Below are 17,374 nucleotides of genomic sequence, written 5' to 3'. Positions count from 1 at the left end.
AAACATTTCATCGTTGACTTGAGAAAATATTAAAAGTGCATGTAAATATTTTATTTCATAACACTCACACATGTTCCCCGACTCCAATTAGCTGAAGAGCTCCTCACATGACGTGATGGGAGCCGAGTACACTCCTACATAACATCACCCCTAAGGTCACTTTGAGTTTTCCATTTTTATTATTTATATGAAATATTTCATGCATTTTACATGATCGGTTAAAGTGTCGATAAACACAGATGGCGCATGTTTAGCTCTGTGCATTCTTATTTGACCTGCAGAATAACTTTGTGCAAATGAAAGCCATCAGTTCATTTCTTCCAACAGTTGCACGGTTTCCCTCAGGTCCTCCACAACTGCATCCACATCTGCTTCAGTCGTCTCCCTGCCAACGCTCAGCCTCATAGCGTTAGCTGCCACCTCTGAGGGGACGCCACAGCTCAGAAGGATGTGGGAAGGTCTGATGGATATAAACAGGAGGAGAGCAGGAGGGGAGTGTTATCTAACAGCAAACAATACAGTGTGTGGACAAAAGCATAACAGCTTAAAAGAGGGACTCTTTTACCTGTTTCCACTGTCTGAGTGGCAGGCGGCGCCGACGCTGGCTAGCAGCCTCCTGCAGTTTGACAATACTCTCCAGCCTAAAGCACGAGGGGGAGAGATTAATCATTCAAAGCCTTTGTAGTTTACAAATAGCCTCGTGCAGGTCATGACCTGCCTCTGACAAACATTGGTGTAGGGTTAGAGGACACTGTTGGGACCAGCAAGCCAAAACAGACATAGGACAGAGAAGAGTCATGACATCACCTTGTAATCTTGGGCCCAGGATGGACACGTTACATGTGTTAGGGAGGATATCAGAGCCGAGGAAATGGCTGTTGAAGCGGATCCGGCCTGCAAACACGGCCTTTGGAAGAATGAAAGAAACGCAAAGGAGTACATTTTACAGAGAAGGAGGAGAAAGACCGTCAAAACCACAATTTCAAGACTACTCATCACAATGCAAACAAACAAAACTAAGGTGCACATCAGACTCAAGCTCACCTGCAGTCGTTCTTCTAAGTAAAGTTTAATTCTTTGCATATGACTCTCATAATCTGACAGATTAGAGGTCACCAGCTCTGCAGCCTAATAGACACACAAATAATAAATAGGTAGCTTTAAAAGAGGCACACTGTTACAGCTATTTAATTACCAAGCACTTTATTAGAAACACCTCCACACCTGCTTACTATTCAATAAAGCAAAAAAGGACAATCACTTGGCAGCAGGCCACATAAGCATATGGGCATATGTGACCCATATGCCAAAAAGACTGCAAGGGTCTGACTTCGATTCCACCCCAAAGCGTTTCCTGCATGTTGTTCCCCCTAGTTTTCTGTCTGGCAAAAAAAGCCAAAAATGTTCACATAGAATGTAAAAATGGTGTTCAGGCAAACACAGGAGGTTTCTCAGGCAGTCTTCTGTCTGCCAATATAAAGAATATAAAACAATATAAAGTGTAAAATAACATGAATTCATGAACCAATCTGCCTTTTGGTTTAGTTCAGGTGGACTAATAGCAGTAGGGGAAGTCTTCTTCTTTCTGGCACACCGTTGACCTCTTACTAGCGATAAATCATGGTCTGAGTGTCGATTCTAGAGGTTACAGCTCCAGAAACCTTTAATAAACACCTGCTTCAGGGTGGCGCAGTGGTTAAAACTGTCATTTTGGAGGAACAGGGCTCCAGATTTGAATCTCCTGGTCTCTCTCTGTGTAATCCTCATGTTCATGGATTTTAGGGTCCTCTCTGGGTAATCCAGCTTCCTCCTACAGTCCAAAAACATTGGATTCAGTGTGTACCTAGGGATGGGTATCGTTCATAACACCCATCCTCTAGTGTCTACCCAACACCTCTATTTCTTACTCTCTCTTTGTCTGTTTTATGGTCACTGCATCGTTGTGGTTTCGGCTCCCGCCTCAGCTGGCACATCAGTTCAAAATCATCCTCCGATTCCTCACCAACTTGTTCCATCTACTTGTTTGGTAATATGGCTCTGTCCCTATAGTCCCCTTGTTTATAGTTACTTTTTGAAGTGTGATTTAACACTAGCCTTAGTCTGCTTTGGCTTTGTTTGTCTGTTCACACCCTTTTACTAACCAAATCAGTTGTCAATTAAATGTATTTTAAAAAACAAACACATGTGCATTTGTTTTCTTCAACAGATATTTTTTTTGCTTTGTAAGTGACGATCTGACCAATGCTGTGGAAACAATGGCGATTTAGTTTTCATCAGTAAACTAGGGAAGTAAAGTCACTGTTTCAGCAATACTTGCTGGGTTTGTCCAAGTGTTGGCTCTAAGCTGGACCAGTTCAGACCTCCCCATGACCACAGTTGGATAAGTGGCTATGTTTCCAACTTTATTTGGACCCCCTGACACTCAGAGCTGAGACAAAGAGAACCTCTATGGTGTTTCTAATTAAATGATTGGTGAGTATACTTGTAGTACAATATTTATATTATGCAACTCAAGTATTTGTAGCAATAATAAGTGTTTTGCTTTGCCCATGATTATAATGCTAACACAACAGATTCTGTGGTAAACAATGTATCAATAAACATTCACCCACAATAAATCACTGTATTTGAAAGCTTTTTAAATGCTGGAAAGTGTCACATTATTTATATTTAGAGCATTACTGATTAATCTTCCATCTCCACCACAAGCAATAACCATTTTTAGTCATCGAACTTTGACTGCTTTTAACCATAGTAATTAATGCAGACATTCAGTACAACAAACCAAAATAATATCATGTGTTTGTTCATGTTATTTGTCCACTGCAGTTCTATTGTAAAGAAACTGTGGTACCACTTAATAGTGCTGTATGTATAAAGCATTTATAACATGCAACTAATGAAATACAAGGTTTCATACATCAGTTTAAACCATTATTGGCCAGAAAATGTCATGTGGATATGTCCTTCACTTATGAATTTTGATTAAACAAAAAATGCTGGAAAAATTATTTTAAACAATCCCTTTGTACTTTGAGGGCCTCTAACTGAGAAAATATTGAGAAAATAAATGGTTTATGCTTCAAGAGAAACATTAGAAAAGTCCTAGAAATCATTCCAGTACTGTACATTTAGTGAAGGAAATGCACCTTTCCAAGACCGGCAATCATCGGTGTGTTTTCTGTGCTGTAATAATAACAAAGACAGAAAGGAGACACTTATAAATTAGAACTGCACTTATTTCATTAATACCAGTGTTTCATTCTTATTCAGTATTTTACAGTAAAGATCATCACCCTGGTCTAAAGTTCCTCTCCTGTCCTCCACCAAAAAGCATCGGATACAATGGAGTTTTGGTCCCAGGGCCGTTCACGTACAAAGCACCAATGCGAGGGGCATAGAACTAGAAACACAACAAAACCTCTCAATAACATTTTAGTCTTGCTATAAAAAGCTCTTAAGATGTCCCACACAGCAGATCCTGACCTTGTGTCCCACTATGGTGAGGTAATCCACTCCCAGATCACTGACATCAACTCGGATTTTCCCCAAGGCCTGAGCAGCATCTGTGTGGAGCAGGATCCTGAGGCGCTCACGCTGCTTGTTCAGAGACTTTATTCTTTGGCAGATCTCCTGAAGCGGCTGACAACAAGAAGGTGGTTCAGCATTCAGCTGTAAACAGAGCTGCATAGACTCATAGACACATTGCAATTATAAGTAATGATTTAATAAGAAAATAAGCTCCTTTAAAGCTAGACACTATCCTACGTGTTAATCGTCTAATTTAAGAACCCAAAAATGGTTTCTCTAACATTAGTATGGCAGGGATAGGCTCCAGCCCGTCCACGACCCTGAACTGGGTAAGTGGAAAAAAATTGATGAATGGATAGATTAGTACTAGCAGAAACTCGGCTGATTTTCTAGCCTCTCTCTCATCTTACCATAATGACTCCTGTCTCATTGTTGGCCAGCATAACAGAGATGAGACAAGTGTTGGGGCGCACAGCGGCAATGATATCCTCCACCTCGACCCGGGCTGTCACCTTAGAGACGGGCACAAAAGTCACGTCTATGGAAAAAAACAAAAAACAAAGAGAGTAATTAAAGGCAAGGAGCCTACATTAGGTTATGCAAATCTTGATTTGTTTAAAGGTACTTTTTGTAATTGCCCTCCACAGAATTAAACCAAAACTTTCACCACCAGGAGGCAGTGCTTTAACAGTTTATATGCTGAATCCACTTTTTCTTTGACAACATTTAACATGAACCATGACTGGAAGAGTATCAAGGATCCGGCACTATTTAAAAATGGAAATCAGTACTTTTCAAGACCTTTTCAGAAACTCAATAATTAATAATTAAAATGTAAAAAAGCGGAATTAAATGAAAGTTTTCCATTGGGTTAGCACTCTTACGTGTTGGCACATAGAAGGTACTACATCTTCATTAAAAAAAAGATTATGACATTAATGTTATTGGCAGCAAATGGGATATAAAATAATTTAAGACCTTTAATTGTCTTGATATTTATTTTAGACATTTTGATTGCCCACAGAAAATCTGAAGCATGTTATTGACAGATTTCTCTTTAAAGTAAAATAAAGAAAAGCATAGACTGTCCTTTGTAATACAGGAAATATTTCTTTATTAATCTTTTATTTTAATAAAAGCTACACAGAGTGGCTTCCTACCTGCTTTTCCTTCCTTTTCAAGGTGCTGAGCAACTAGTTTGACTGAGTCATGCTCCACATTAGAAGTAATGATGTGAGGAAGGCCCGTGCATCCATTCTGGTGTCCTGCACCTTGTTCTGCAGCCCTGCAGTGCTTCCTGAAGTGCTCTACAGCGGTGTGCAACACCAGGTTATTGGCCTGAAAGACAAAATCTTTACTGTAAATGACCAGTTTGTAATGTCCCAGGATCATAAATTACTCATATAACTTATTTGCGTCAAAAAAGAGCCCTGCCCACCTCAGTTCCGCCTGAGGTAAAAATGATGTCCTCTGCTTTCCCTCCAACCATTCTTGCCACATTTTCTCTGGACTGATTGATGATAGCCTTAGCTTTAGCACCTGAAAATATAAATGATTGAAACATTTAGATGTAGCATTCTCTTTTGACAGTGAAACTCACTTAGAACAGTAAAAACTTCACATTCAGCACTCAGAGAAAGCCACAAGTTTAATCCACACAAGCTGCTGTGATTGTATTCCCTCCTCCAGTTACACAACATACATTTAACAGTTTCTATTGTATTTATTTGGTAGAGTGACCTTGTCATATTTCACACAGGAATACAGAGTTAGAGCAGTAATGTCCAATTCTTGTCACTAGGCTGGGATTTGCGCATACAATATGGAATTTTAAAAAAAATTCTCACAAAACTTTATTCAATACACATGGAAAAATAATAACAATAATTTTAAACCTGTTAGTTTTGACACAGCTTCAAGCCTTCCTCACCTGCTATATAGTTGCTACTTGGGTTTCCCCAGGCATCCTGGAGGGCTTCAGAAATGGCCTGAATCACCTCTGGTTCTGGAGGGGTAGTAGCACTGTAATCCATGTAGATCCTGAAATATACAAAATATTCTCATCACACTTTGTGCATTGTCCTATGGGAAGTATATGCGTCATAACATATTAATAAACGATCTACTAACAAGATCAACTCATAAAAAAGTGAAATTTCGATTACTTAAATTGCAATCAATTACTTTGGTTTCTGACCATTCTTAAAATAAGAAAAATATTTAAAGAAAATACACAAATTTTCTAAAACCTACCTATAACCTCAGTAACTATGATAAATCAATATTAATTCAGCAGTCCTAAGTTACAGCATCACAGCTGCTGTACAAGTAACTTGATATATATCAACATTATTTTCTTACCTGTCTAGATTCATCTCAGAAAAGTGATGAAAATTACGTTCACTGAAGGTCGGACCCTGTACCAGCGGGACATCATCAAGCTTTTTGGCCATAATACCCTTGGAGAGGAAAGGACATTTATTTCATTTATCTGGATGTCTGAATAGATAAATTAGATTATAACTAGATTATAACTAGCATCAGTCTGTCTGCAAATAAGATGACATTCACTGACGGCAGATGCTGATACTTTGTGTGTGTGTCATTTTATTTACTTTATTCTGATATCTGGGATCCAGTTTTTTGTTCAGTCACACATCAAAATGTGACTGAATGAGTTTAGACCCTTACCCTGAATCCGCCCACCAAAAGTGTAAAAATTGCAGTCACTACAAAATATTTTGGTGGTGATTAGCATTAGTCTATAAAACTGGATTATAAATAAAGACTAAAGTATTTATCTATTTCAGTAAGTTGTTTTAATTATACAAAGATTTACACATTATTGTTATTTTGCATAAAATACAAGATTTTGTTCCTCTGGCTGCGATCTGCAATCTGTAGAGACAGACTGACAGGATATGGAAAACAGAGACGTGTTGTTGAATATGCAACTTTTGTTTATTTCACAGTTCATCTGCTTCTTTGCTTTTTAATGGATTTAAATGGATTTCTCATCAAAGAGATGCTGTTTATTTCTAAAGTGACAGCTGCACATTAAAAAGGAAACTGAAACGTAGTTATTGGATATTCTCTGTGATAAACAGCTTAAATGACTGCCTACCTTGTGTCCCATTCGCTGCATTTCCAGCAGTGTAAAACTTATCTAAAACCTTTTCATGGATTTTCTGCATCACAAACTGAATGCTTGCCAATTCTAGTGACTGTGCCACGCACACGGTTTGGATTGCTTCACCGCGCAGTGTTAGTCACGTACAGCTTCACAAATTTATGAAATGCGCACTTATTAGCAGACCCTCTATAGTGCTATAAGTTCAGTGAACACACAGTCTTAAAAAATATTTTTTTAATGGTCATAGTTGTCCAGTGTCTTGTCAGTAGTCAGCAAACGTAACATCCAGCTGATAGCGCCCTGTTCACAACACTGTTCTAGTCAACCAGCACACAGAAAACGTATTAAAAGAACCACAGATATCTTTAGGGACACTGTCAGTCAGCTCGAGCTCTTCATTATCCAGCTAGCGCTAACTTTCTGTGACAGCTCTCACTTTAGCCTGCAGCTAGCTAATTTTTAGCTAACTTAGTTTCGCTATAACATCGTACTTAACTGTGATTCCGCCTTTAAGCTTAAATTGATAAAGGAACTGAATCATCCAGGGACAGCCAAAGCTTTGTATCTGACCTTGTAAGCTGATGTGAAGATTTCCTAAATGGATTTACAACTATACGGGTCAATCATCAGCCAGCTAGCATGTTTCTGTCACGTCCCAGACGGGGTTGCCAGATTTGTTAAAGGAAACCCCACAGTTTAATATCTCGAAGAAAACGCACAAGAAATATTAATTTATTATGTAGAAGAATTGAGCGTTACTGTCATGTTCTTCAGTATTTTATTCTTTATTTTGTAAATATAATTAATTACTAAAAAGCAAAAATTATTCAGAGATTTGTCACCTCACAACTTGGGGAAGACTCAGAAGGGTTAGTTTTATTTTCGTTTGAAGTCCGGCAGGTACCATGTTGAAAAAAGAATAATAATTCATCAACTTAAATCCAGAAGATGAAGACTTATGTTAACAGTAAGTAAGTAAAATAAGAAGAGAATTATTTTAGAAACAGCTCCTAAAAAACGTTGACACACAGACATGGCAACACTGGCGTCTGCTGCTTAGCAACAGCCAGGGAGCTGAAAGTGCCAGGAGTATTTTATTTCTCTGATCGTAGTTGTTCTGCGATTAATTCATTCTTAATAGTCTGTATTCATTTGGGACTTTTAATTTATAATTATCCATAATTTGTCTGTAATTTTTTTTTAGCGTGGCTGAGGACTACATATCTCTAAATACAACTTTTCATGAGCTCAAAAAAACAGACAGTGTACCTTTATTTAACTGCTTTATTTAACTTTATTTAACTCCAACATAAAAAGGCTGATTCAGTAAAAAAAAAAAAAAGTTGTTTCTTTTTACAGTTAAAAGTTATTTTAGAAAACAAACATTTTAAGATATTTTGTTCGCTTTGGAAGCTGTTGTGGAAATCTCCCAACGATTTCAGTTCAGGATTCTTTGTCTCCGTCTTGTCCCTGAGCCTGGCCAGTAATGGATTCTCGGGTCCGATATAAACTTTAAGAAACATTTTTAAATATAGATATGAACTAATTTTCTTTATATGAATTATACTTTATTACAACTACATATGGAGGAAATGATGGGGTCATTTTCAGAAATGTTTTTCACAAATGACGTGAACTGTATATAAAAGATTGATGCAGGTTCCCTAATAATGAAGCTATGGAAGAGGATTAGGGCCACTGGAAAGAAAAACTGAGAAAAAAGTCTGAATTCTGAGATTAAAGTCAGAATTCTGAGAAAAAAGTCTGAATTCTGAGATTAAAGTCAGAATTCTGACTTTTTTCCCCTCAGAATTCAGGAAAAGAAGAAAAAAAAGACGTGCCCACTTTTTTCCCCCCCAACGGCCCTAATCCTCCTCCGTATGAAGCTGCTGAAATGTTTTAACCCACATTTTATGTTCAAAGATTTTCAGTCATATAGAAGTGTGTGAAAAACCGCCTTGGCTACTTAACCTGTGAACTCAGTAAATGCTTTCCTGATGACTTTATGGGCTCACAGCTCACAAACTGCAGGCCTCAATTTTTTCCAGTGTAATGCACGAAAGGTATGTGTGATTTGTACTCTGCTGAGTACTATTAAAACATACAACACCAACATACAGTTCTCACCTTCATAATTCTAACACTAATACAGCTGGCTTGGGCTTAGAGTCACTTCAAGATAAGGACTGACATGTGACACATTTCTATGCTGAGCATAGTTACCTGTTAAATAGCTGATAAGCCAAGCAATGCAGAAGGAGGAACCGTTAGCTGTAACTGATGTCATGACAGACTAAAGTGATGCATCTATGTCTTAGTTGCAAAGTCTGCCAGATGGACTTTGATGGCAGAGCTCTTTGGGTACGTTAAAGTCTGATTTGGGGTTTTTGAGTTTGGGTCTTCCGGATAAACATTATTAACATCATAACAATATCTGTGATTGCCCAACTGACAAGCCAAAATCAAAAGTTGTATTGTCTTTAACAAAAAAAGAGAGAAGTCATTTTTGTGTTGCATATTTTCCATGTTTATTTCATATATGACAATGTGTTTAGTGTACACAAACAGCTGACGCTAAAACTCCAACACTCAGAGACATCGACTGAACTACGGCCCATTTGTAAATGGGTGCAACTTTATAATACAGTGTTCACAGCAATCATGTTTATATACAATGCAAAAAAATATCTGAAGAGAAAGAAAAGTAATGGTGTGAAAAAGATATGGAAGCACAAAAATGGAAATGATGTTCCTTGAAAAGGGGAGGGTTTAGAAAAAGTAGATTAAGTGAAGGCTGCCAAGAGCATGACGGTGATACTGAAAACTCGACAGTAAGGTAACCTACAGCATTACTCTGTACATGATGCCCAGCTGGGACACAGTGAACCACCACCCTCCCATACATTAGTGGACAGACTGTTTCAGCTATGTCCCACAGCCTCCAAAAGGTTCCCTGATATTGACCTACGTACAATCAATAAGGAACCGGAATGTGAAGACAATTCAAAACGATTATTTCAGCAGAGTAAGTATTTTCAAAGATCAGTTTACATTCAGTGTTACATTTTTGTGACTGCAACAACAAAACTTTGGTTGGCTCAAATGTGATGTACATTAAAAGGCCCAATTAAAACATGAGGAAAAAAGTCACCATGGAGACCAGACTGGAGCAAACCCGGGGACACGCATTCTTTTTTCTGACCACGTTGAATTTTAGGAAATGAGATGCGACAAAAACATGTTTGAGATATGGTGGCCTGAAGTACACTTTAATCTGTTTGTTACAAAAAAATATTCTGGTTGTTTGATTTGTCTCAACTGTCGATGAACTGATGATTTCCATAGCACACAGAATACTTTAAAACCTCTGGAAAGATACTTCTTATTAGACGTTAATGAAGGTATTACATCAGCAGCCAAACTAAGAACATACTGAACTGGAGTTATGTTTAATTTTACTCTCACTTACTCTCAAATGACATGTCATGCTCTCACTGAGCATGCTCTCTAGGCTGGATGACCTGAGGCACGCTCATCAGTCCAACTTCTCACAACAGCTCACACGCTTTATCTGTTGAGGGTTTTTAAACGAGAGGCATGGTTGCATTTTCATCAAAAATTTGCCAACAGGACTAAAACTGTGTAAAAGGAGCCCCGACTATTTAACTTGTGGGCCTTAATATGCTTTAAATAGCCAACATTCAACAAAACTGTTGCAAGTACTATTAGTATGCAATGCATTCTGGGTCAGTGACGTAAACTAAATGCTCTTTTTAACAACCTGCAGTATACAAACCATAAACAGTATCCCTGCTACTTTTGATTGTAATTTCCAGCAGTAAGGAAACAAGAGACATGATCATTAATCTCCTGCTGCTGAGAAAAGGAGAAAGAACCTGTGGCTGCATTCTCAGCACTAATGCATTTAATGCATTTAGTCACTAAAAAAGCTGACAAATACTGCTGGAAATGATCATTGAAACTAAATGCTGTTCCAGCAATCTTTTTATAGGCGTCCAAATGTTTTTGGGTAGTGATTCAAAATAGCTTGAAGAAACCTGAAAAATGGGAAACAATAGCTGCTGCTGACAGTAAACCCTCTGCTCTGAAAGCAAACCAAAGATCACGACTCTGTTTACAGAAAAGGTGAAAATCTGACCATTCAATCAGCTCAGCAGTTTGTACGTGTTCAGTGTTTCTAACCAAGGTAGCATTTGAGTTCAAATCTTTATTACTAACACATCTACAGTGGATTTATTGGCATCCCTTTTAAGTTTTAAGTGATTTTAATGTTAATATAATAAACTATACATGTGGTCATAGTCAGGGTTCCTTTTAATATGGCCATTTGTATGAGTGAAAATCCTGAAATATGTTTCTCTGAGTATGCTTTGTGTTATGGAAATTCCACACTTTATGATATCATAAATGAAACCTTCTGCTTGGACTTGAAATGACGATGATGATGATGGAAGGCAGGAAAGTGATGATATGACCTGCAGACACTCCCAGAACAGTATTTTAGCAGCATGAAGGATGTAGTTTCAAAGCAACCGGTGCAGAGGCATACTGTAGTGTGCAGTATGCCTGAAAAGAGAGGCACTACATTCAATCAATATACATATCATTCAGGAAAAAAACAGCTTCATATTCTGTACTGTGAAGAAGATTTCATCTTTTTCTTTTGATTGAATAAGGTAGCTTTGTGCAGCAGAGGATGAACTGGCCACCTACTTATATCATCTACCTAATTACTGGGCATTTTAAATGCACGTTAGCTGGGTCTAAGGTGTGACTATGCTAATCGCTTATCAGATTGCATTTATTCAAGTAATTTTCAGCATAAAGAAGCTGTGAGTTATTAAATTGTTTCAGTAATATTCATTACGAGGGGAAAAGGTTGTATCATTTAAACATTTAAAGAACTCATTAAAAAGTGCAGTGTGCAGAAATTGCACTGTACTACTACTTTAGAAATATAAATGCTTTTTTTTAAAATAAATACACGCAGAAATAAATAATAAAACTGTTAAATATCTAAATATATCACATTTTAAAACAAATAAAATACAGGTAGAGATTAAAATGGGAGAATTAATGTCATGACATCTGATTACTTCTTGTGGGAATGCAGGTAACCTCAGTGCTCCTACGAGTGGCTAAAAACAATATGAATTTACTACAGCGACATAAAGTTTATGATGAGATGCCATTCCCGTGCCAGGCTGTGTGTGCTAAGGTTTCTAGAAGTTTTAGGAAGAGGAAGCAGCTTACTGGATATCAGGATTTATGGACCAGAAAGAAGAGAGAAATATTCCTAAGAGAGAGACACGTGACTGTCCCTTCGTATTTTTTAGCTGTATGTTGTATGCAAATCAGTTTAGACCTTTATATATAGCTGTAGAAGAGTTTTTCTATTTACTGATGCAAATGTAGCAATGTGATCCTTGCAGCTTTAGGAAAACATGCCTGTCACTGCTTTTTTTTTTTTTTTTTTTTTAAGAACTGATGTATAAGGCTTGATGTGTCACCGACAACAACTACAGTACATTACCATACGCATGTAATCTGAGATAAGAAACTGTTGCTACTCCCTCCATTTTCTTCTCTCGTCCAGTTATGAACAAACTCCAGTACAGTACAGTGACAGGTTTTTGAAGAGGTTCTTCAGACTAAGAGACTCACATTGCAGAATAGGCCTGACAGGAAATGGGTGCTTTAGGTGCTGAGGACACTAGTGATAAACAGAGAACGTACGGGGGAGAGAGATGGTTGTTGGTGACTGTAGCGGTGGAGACGGGGCTCAGCAGGAGAAACGGGATAGAGACAAGGATCTATGTACATCATAGTCTTTGAGTTGCTCTCATGACATTTTTTAAAATGTCTTGTTTCACATCCTCATCTGTCCGGCTCGTCTTCTTGACAACTTTGACCTGAGAGATAGATGAGAAAATGTCCATTAAAAATAGATTTTGTTTGCAGTTAGAATTTTTTTTCCACCTTGAGATTTTTTTTAACTTACCTGATAGTTCCAGCAAGGAGCGGGTTAAAAGCATACAGCCAGTCATGCATGTCTTTGTCATTTGTGGCTTGAAGCAATATTCCACGATGTTCTGTGCACACAGCAAATGTGTTTGGGGTCTGTGGAAAGAGCCACGAAAGCTTAATGCAGCAAGCTTAATGCAACGTTTTGAATGATTCTCACTCAACTTTCTACTTTCTACTCTACCTGCTTCCTTAACTTGCTATTTTTATTAAATTGAAAGTGCGCACCTTAACTTTCACTTACTGTGCGATGTGTGTAACTTAAACCTGTTGGGTTGATCTGACTTAAAGTGAAGTTCATTAAAAAAATAACTTAATAAAACTGTTGATGGAGGAGTCTGGTTCACCAACCTTTAACATTGCCTGCTGGTCCTCGCTGTACTCCACCTGGGCAGAGGAGAGGTTGAGAATAGCTCGCTCCACTGCGTCTCTTTCCGTGTTGTAGATGTAGACGTACGGCCGCCGCACGACAACATAGCGCTTCACCCATCCATTGGTGAGCGGCTCCAGGAAATGCAAGTAACCCTTCTTCGACACGATGGGACTGAAAGATAAAGATGATATAATAGCATGTTTGGGTCTGGCTCAAATAATAAAATGTTCTGAAATGACTTCTTCCTCCTCACCTGACTCGAATCTCCTGGATATCTGGGACAAACTTCCGGGTCTGAGGTTTAGTTTCAGAGGCTCCGTTGATGGACTTCTTGGCCTCTGCGTCCTGCTGTGCATCAGGACCGGAGCTAACCACACGAGAGCGAGGGACAGGGGGTCTGCAGTAAAAATAGAGAATATCTGAGCTCTAGCAACAAAGGAGCTCTCTGTGCCTTACAAGACCCAAATACTGTTAATACCAGAGAATTTCAAAATAATAGACCTATTTGCTGATTCTGTTCCTGATGATAAGCACATGAAACATGTCAAACACCTTAAAAGAGAGAGAGTTCAACTCTGTCAGCTCTATATCTCTGTCTTATTACATGCGGGTCTGGTATAAAAGCGGAAACCTTAAGGTCAAGAGTTTCTGGAACTACGACTTTATTTATTCATTTTAAATATATTTTTTTGTTTTTTCAGCAGGAGATGTTAATACTTATTTTAGATGTCTTTGAGGAACATCTTGAGAGCACCCTGGAAGTGAACTGCAGCCAATGTCAACACTCTGCTCTGATAATTACGAACAACAACCATGTCAATCTGAGCACTGACCTGAGTCCAGCATTGCTGTAGCAGCCCTCAACAAGTGAAGGGCATGTAGAGGAGGGGGTGATTGTGTTAAGAGCAGAGATTGAAGTGGACTCTCTTAACGTTGTGATGGACATCTCAGAGATCTGTAATGAACACAGTCACACGGATCCACAGCGGAGCAAATGTGAGGACTCAGTCGACAAAAACAGAAATCTGATTTTCTGTGTGTGTGTGTGTTTAAACCCCTAAAGCCTGACCTTGCTTTCACTGGCGCTCACACACACATGGCTGTATTCTCTGTTGAAGGAGTGAGTGAGCAGCCGCAAACACTGTACGGAAAAAGGAGAGAGAGCTTAAAATGTCGGGTTATATAACAAAATCACGTGTGACATGATAAGCACTACATTTCTGCTTGACAGGAACGTTTATATGAACAGAACCCATTACAATAAAGTCAAACCTGAAATAAATTATTGACAGGGTAAAGACGGCTGACCTTAGCAGCGAGCTCCCTCTGCCTCTCAGTGGTGATTTCGTTGCAGCTGACCTCGGGGTCCATCTCAGTGGGCTGAGGAGACTCATTCAGCTCATCGGTGACACAGGATTGAAGGGTCTCCTGGCCCATGAGCAGCGTGGACTCTAGTTTCTCCCTCAGAAGGAGGTAATGTTTGGTTTTTTCCACCTAGCAGAAAAACATCAGTCACTAACAGCAAACAATGCCCCCTGCCTGAAGAGGTAATTAGGAAGGAAAGCTGTTTATTTGATAAATTCCAGTCTGGTTTCCATCAGAAGCACGGAGCAGAGCCGGCTCTCTGTGGCACTTCTAATATCATACATTAGAAAACTGAATGGGGCAATATAAACCCTAGGACTCAGCTGGCTTTATTCATATTTTTCTGATGGCAAATTCTTCTTATCCATTGATTAGAAAGCTGGGGTGCTGCTCACAAGTGGAAGCAGAAGAATGACAAATGTATTGGTGAATAATCTGGAGTGAGGTAAGAGTGGCAATGGTCCATTTTACTAAGGGCAAATCTGAGCACGGAGTCGGAACTGTCAGTTTATTGGATGATTCCCATTTTCACACATGGCCATGAGCTGTGGGTAGTGACAGAAAGTGGTGGAAATGAGCTTCTTCTGGGTGAAAGTGGGTGAAAGGAGCCAGACGAGGTAGTTCTTTGAGGGTCTTCCGGCGTGTCTAACCAGGAGGAGACCCAGGAGATAAGGGAGACGTTATGTCTCTCACTTGCCCTAGGAAAACCTCAATATCCCCTCACTGACACGTAACCAGCATTAATTAGTGACAGCATTTTTTGTCAAGGAAAATGTACAATTTGAATGACATTCATCTCAGTTACTCTTTGAAGGCTCAATTAAGCAACAACTTGTCTCTCTAAACTTGTCTCTGGCAGTGGATGAACTGCAAAGCTGCACCAAAGCCCAGTATAGAATTCACGAGGCTTAACTCAACCGGAGCGAAAGAACAGAGACAGTAAAAATTAAACAAATCTTACATCTTGGAGGAGGCTGAGTTTCTCCAGCTCCCACTGGTGGTCCAGAATGAGGCTGTCACTACGTGGCCTCCATCCAGCCAGGTTCTCTTCCCCACGGACGTAGGCCACGGAGGTGTCCAGCACCCGCCTGCGTCTCCTTTGCATTCCTGGTGAGGGATGGGTGCAATGTTAGAAGTTCAGGACGACTGAGCTAAATGCAAAACTGTACCATTTTTTTTTCTTGCCTCTTACCAGGGCTTCCTGCATCTGCCTGGTGACACAGGCTGACCTCATAAACTCCAGTTACACGGTTTCTAAAAAAACAGGAGTGAGAGGGCATTTAACATTTTATAGAACATCATCAGAGAGAACAAATTAGCTAAATGATGATTTTAAAGATTAAGATGCCTCACCCATCTGCAGCTCTTAGGCTACCAGTACCGAAAAGGTTACGGATTGATCGGGAAGCTGAGAGCTTTGTGTCCCTAGAGTAAAACACCATGCAGATATCTTTGGTAATAACTGCAGGCTGCGTGCAGTTCTCCATCTGCAATTCATAAAACAGGAGACATTTCCAACATTGTTCCTCTAGAGTAACTCACACGTCACCTCTGATCCTGTAAGAGCTATTTCTCCTTCTTATGAATGCAGGCAGTGTACAGTACCTCCAAGTAGGCTGAGAGGGTCATATAGATCTTCTCCCCGTATGGAGTGACTCGGTTTAGGAGCAGGGAGTTGTGCATTGAGCTATCCCAAGCAGCCTCAAACCGGAAGAAAGTTCTGAGGTGGTCCGATGAGACAAGAAGCCAAGAAACTGAATCAGCAGTCGAAACTCAAGTTCCTCTACTAAAACAACAGATTAGCTGCCAGAGCTTAACCCATGCTAAAGTTTACTCTGCAGATGTAAACATAAAAAACTGGATAAATCCCAAAAATTTCCAGTAATAAACAATTTAAGCAGAAAAATGTGCCCTAATATCATGATTTATAAACAGAAGCAAATCAATTTACTGATCCACTTGTGCAATATATAAACATTTTAGTAAATATTTCTCTAGTTTTCAATAAAACAAAAGCTCTTATATGATCATTTTGCATGCAACAAACAGACTGAGTTATGTTTGCTTTGTATAAAACATCACAGAAAAGCAAAGAGAGCAGAGATGAATATTGGTACAGAAAGAAAGGCAATGGAGGGATGAGGCACGAGCAGGTAAACATGAGGCACAGGGCAGTGAAATACCTATGGTCAACTCCCAGGGAAATGCTGTGAGAAAGAGGAAATCAGCAAAAGAATAGACAGTGAGAGTCAGGAAGTATGTTGTGCTTGTGTGGCTGGGATGCTGTTTGCCTTTTTTTCACACTGATAACTCATCAAAGCTCATCAGATAGAGCGAGGAGGTTCTGTGAGGACGGCTGATTTACTGTACGTTAGAGAAGGTCAAATAACAGCACGGGACCATTCTTCAAGCACAACAATGCTGCTTTCTATTCCTCCGATGATTTACTCCATACACTAATGTACACAATTTTTCCTCGTGTCCCTCGAGGGGAAATAATCACACACTGAAGTCACTTATTATTCTGGCCAGTAGCCCGGTGCTGCCTTAAATCTAAAAAAGATAATCCAAGCAAGAACTGTAAAAGGAAACTAATGTTTCTGTAAGCCATGAAAAGAGGCCGTACGGACTCTTCATGAGGTTCAGATGTTGGGCCCACTGGCCTTGGACTGAGGTGACCTTGTGGGAAAGTGAACAGAGTGTCACTAAGAAGAAAGCAAACATCTATGCGTAGAGCTCGCGTGAATAAAGGAGAGGTGCCTTTTCTGTTGCCAGCAATTAGCAAGTTCATACAAATTCACACCTTCACACATGCACACTTTTCCCCCCAGTAGTAGGAACCTGTTCGCTTACACTACAACGAAGCAGTTTCCTCCCTGCACCCCTCCAACATGTGCTTCTCTGCACTTTACTGACTCCTAAAAAAG

General features: G+C 39.4%; 2 protein-coding genes across 12 annotated transcripts in view; both read right to left on the bottom strand.

Annotated features, from left to right (window-relative positions):
* Positions 1–140: 140 nt before the first annotated feature.
* Positions 141–7,336, bottom strand: scly (selenocysteine lyase). 5 transcript variants are annotated; one of them, XM_080878671.1, is made up of 13 exons: positions 7,235–7,336; positions 5,893–5,990; positions 5,462–5,571; positions 4,970–5,070; positions 4,692–4,869; positions 3,942–4,069; positions 3,487–3,642; positions 3,297–3,403; positions 3,150–3,186; positions 1,045–1,128; positions 808–907; positions 566–641; positions 141–460 (listed from the first exon to the last, which is right to left on the bottom strand). In XM_080878671.1, exons 2-13 carry the CDS (start codon positions 5,982–5,984, stop codon positions 307–309), a joined length of 1,323 nt encoding a protein of 440 aa, XP_080734797.1. In that variant the 5' UTR covers positions 5,985–5,990; positions 7,235–7,336; the 3' UTR covers positions 141–306. The 5 variants fall into 5 exon arrangements, with proteins under 5 accessions (XP_080734797.1, XP_080734795.1, XP_080734798.1 ...); XM_080878669.1 differs by having other exon boundaries at positions 7,161–7,320; XM_080878672.1 differs by having other exon boundaries at positions 7,156–7,288.
* A 4,789-nt stretch (positions 7,337–12,125) lies between these two features.
* Positions 12,126–17,374, bottom strand: part of kif1aa (kinesin family member 1Aa) — a 54,324-nt gene continuing 49,075 nt past the window's right edge. For all 7 annotated transcript variants that reach the window (XM_080877936.1, XM_080877938.1, XM_080877937.1 and 4 more), the window contains 11 exons: positions 16,053–16,167; positions 15,801–15,934; positions 15,640–15,701; positions 15,409–15,554; positions 14,391–14,576; positions 14,152–14,223; positions 13,916–14,037; positions 13,336–13,479; positions 13,061–13,253; positions 12,687–12,805; positions 12,126–12,597 (listed from right to left, as the gene is read on the bottom strand). In XM_080877936.1, the coding sequence (XP_080734062.1) occupies positions 12,555–12,597; positions 12,687–12,805; positions 13,061–13,253; positions 13,336–13,479; positions 13,916–14,037; positions 14,152–14,223; positions 14,391–14,576; positions 15,409–15,554; positions 15,640–15,701; positions 15,801–15,934; positions 16,053–16,167 (1,336 nt within the window). In that variant the 3' untranslated portion in view covers positions 12,126–12,554. The remainder of the gene's footprint in view (positions 12,598–12,686; positions 12,806–13,060; positions 13,254–13,335; positions 13,480–13,915; positions 14,038–14,151; positions 14,224–14,390; positions 14,577–15,408; positions 15,555–15,639; positions 15,702–15,800; positions 15,935–16,052; positions 16,168–17,374) is intronic.

The sequence above is a fragment of the Rhamphochromis sp. 'chilingali' genome, assembly GCF_963969265.1.
Source record: "Rhamphochromis sp. 'chilingali' genome assembly, chromosome: 3".
In the NCBI taxonomy this organism is placed as follows: domain Eukaryota; kingdom Metazoa; phylum Chordata; class Actinopteri; order Cichliformes; family Cichlidae; genus Rhamphochromis; species Rhamphochromis sp. 'chilingali'.
This window is presented reverse-complemented; position numbering and strand designations above follow the sequence as displayed.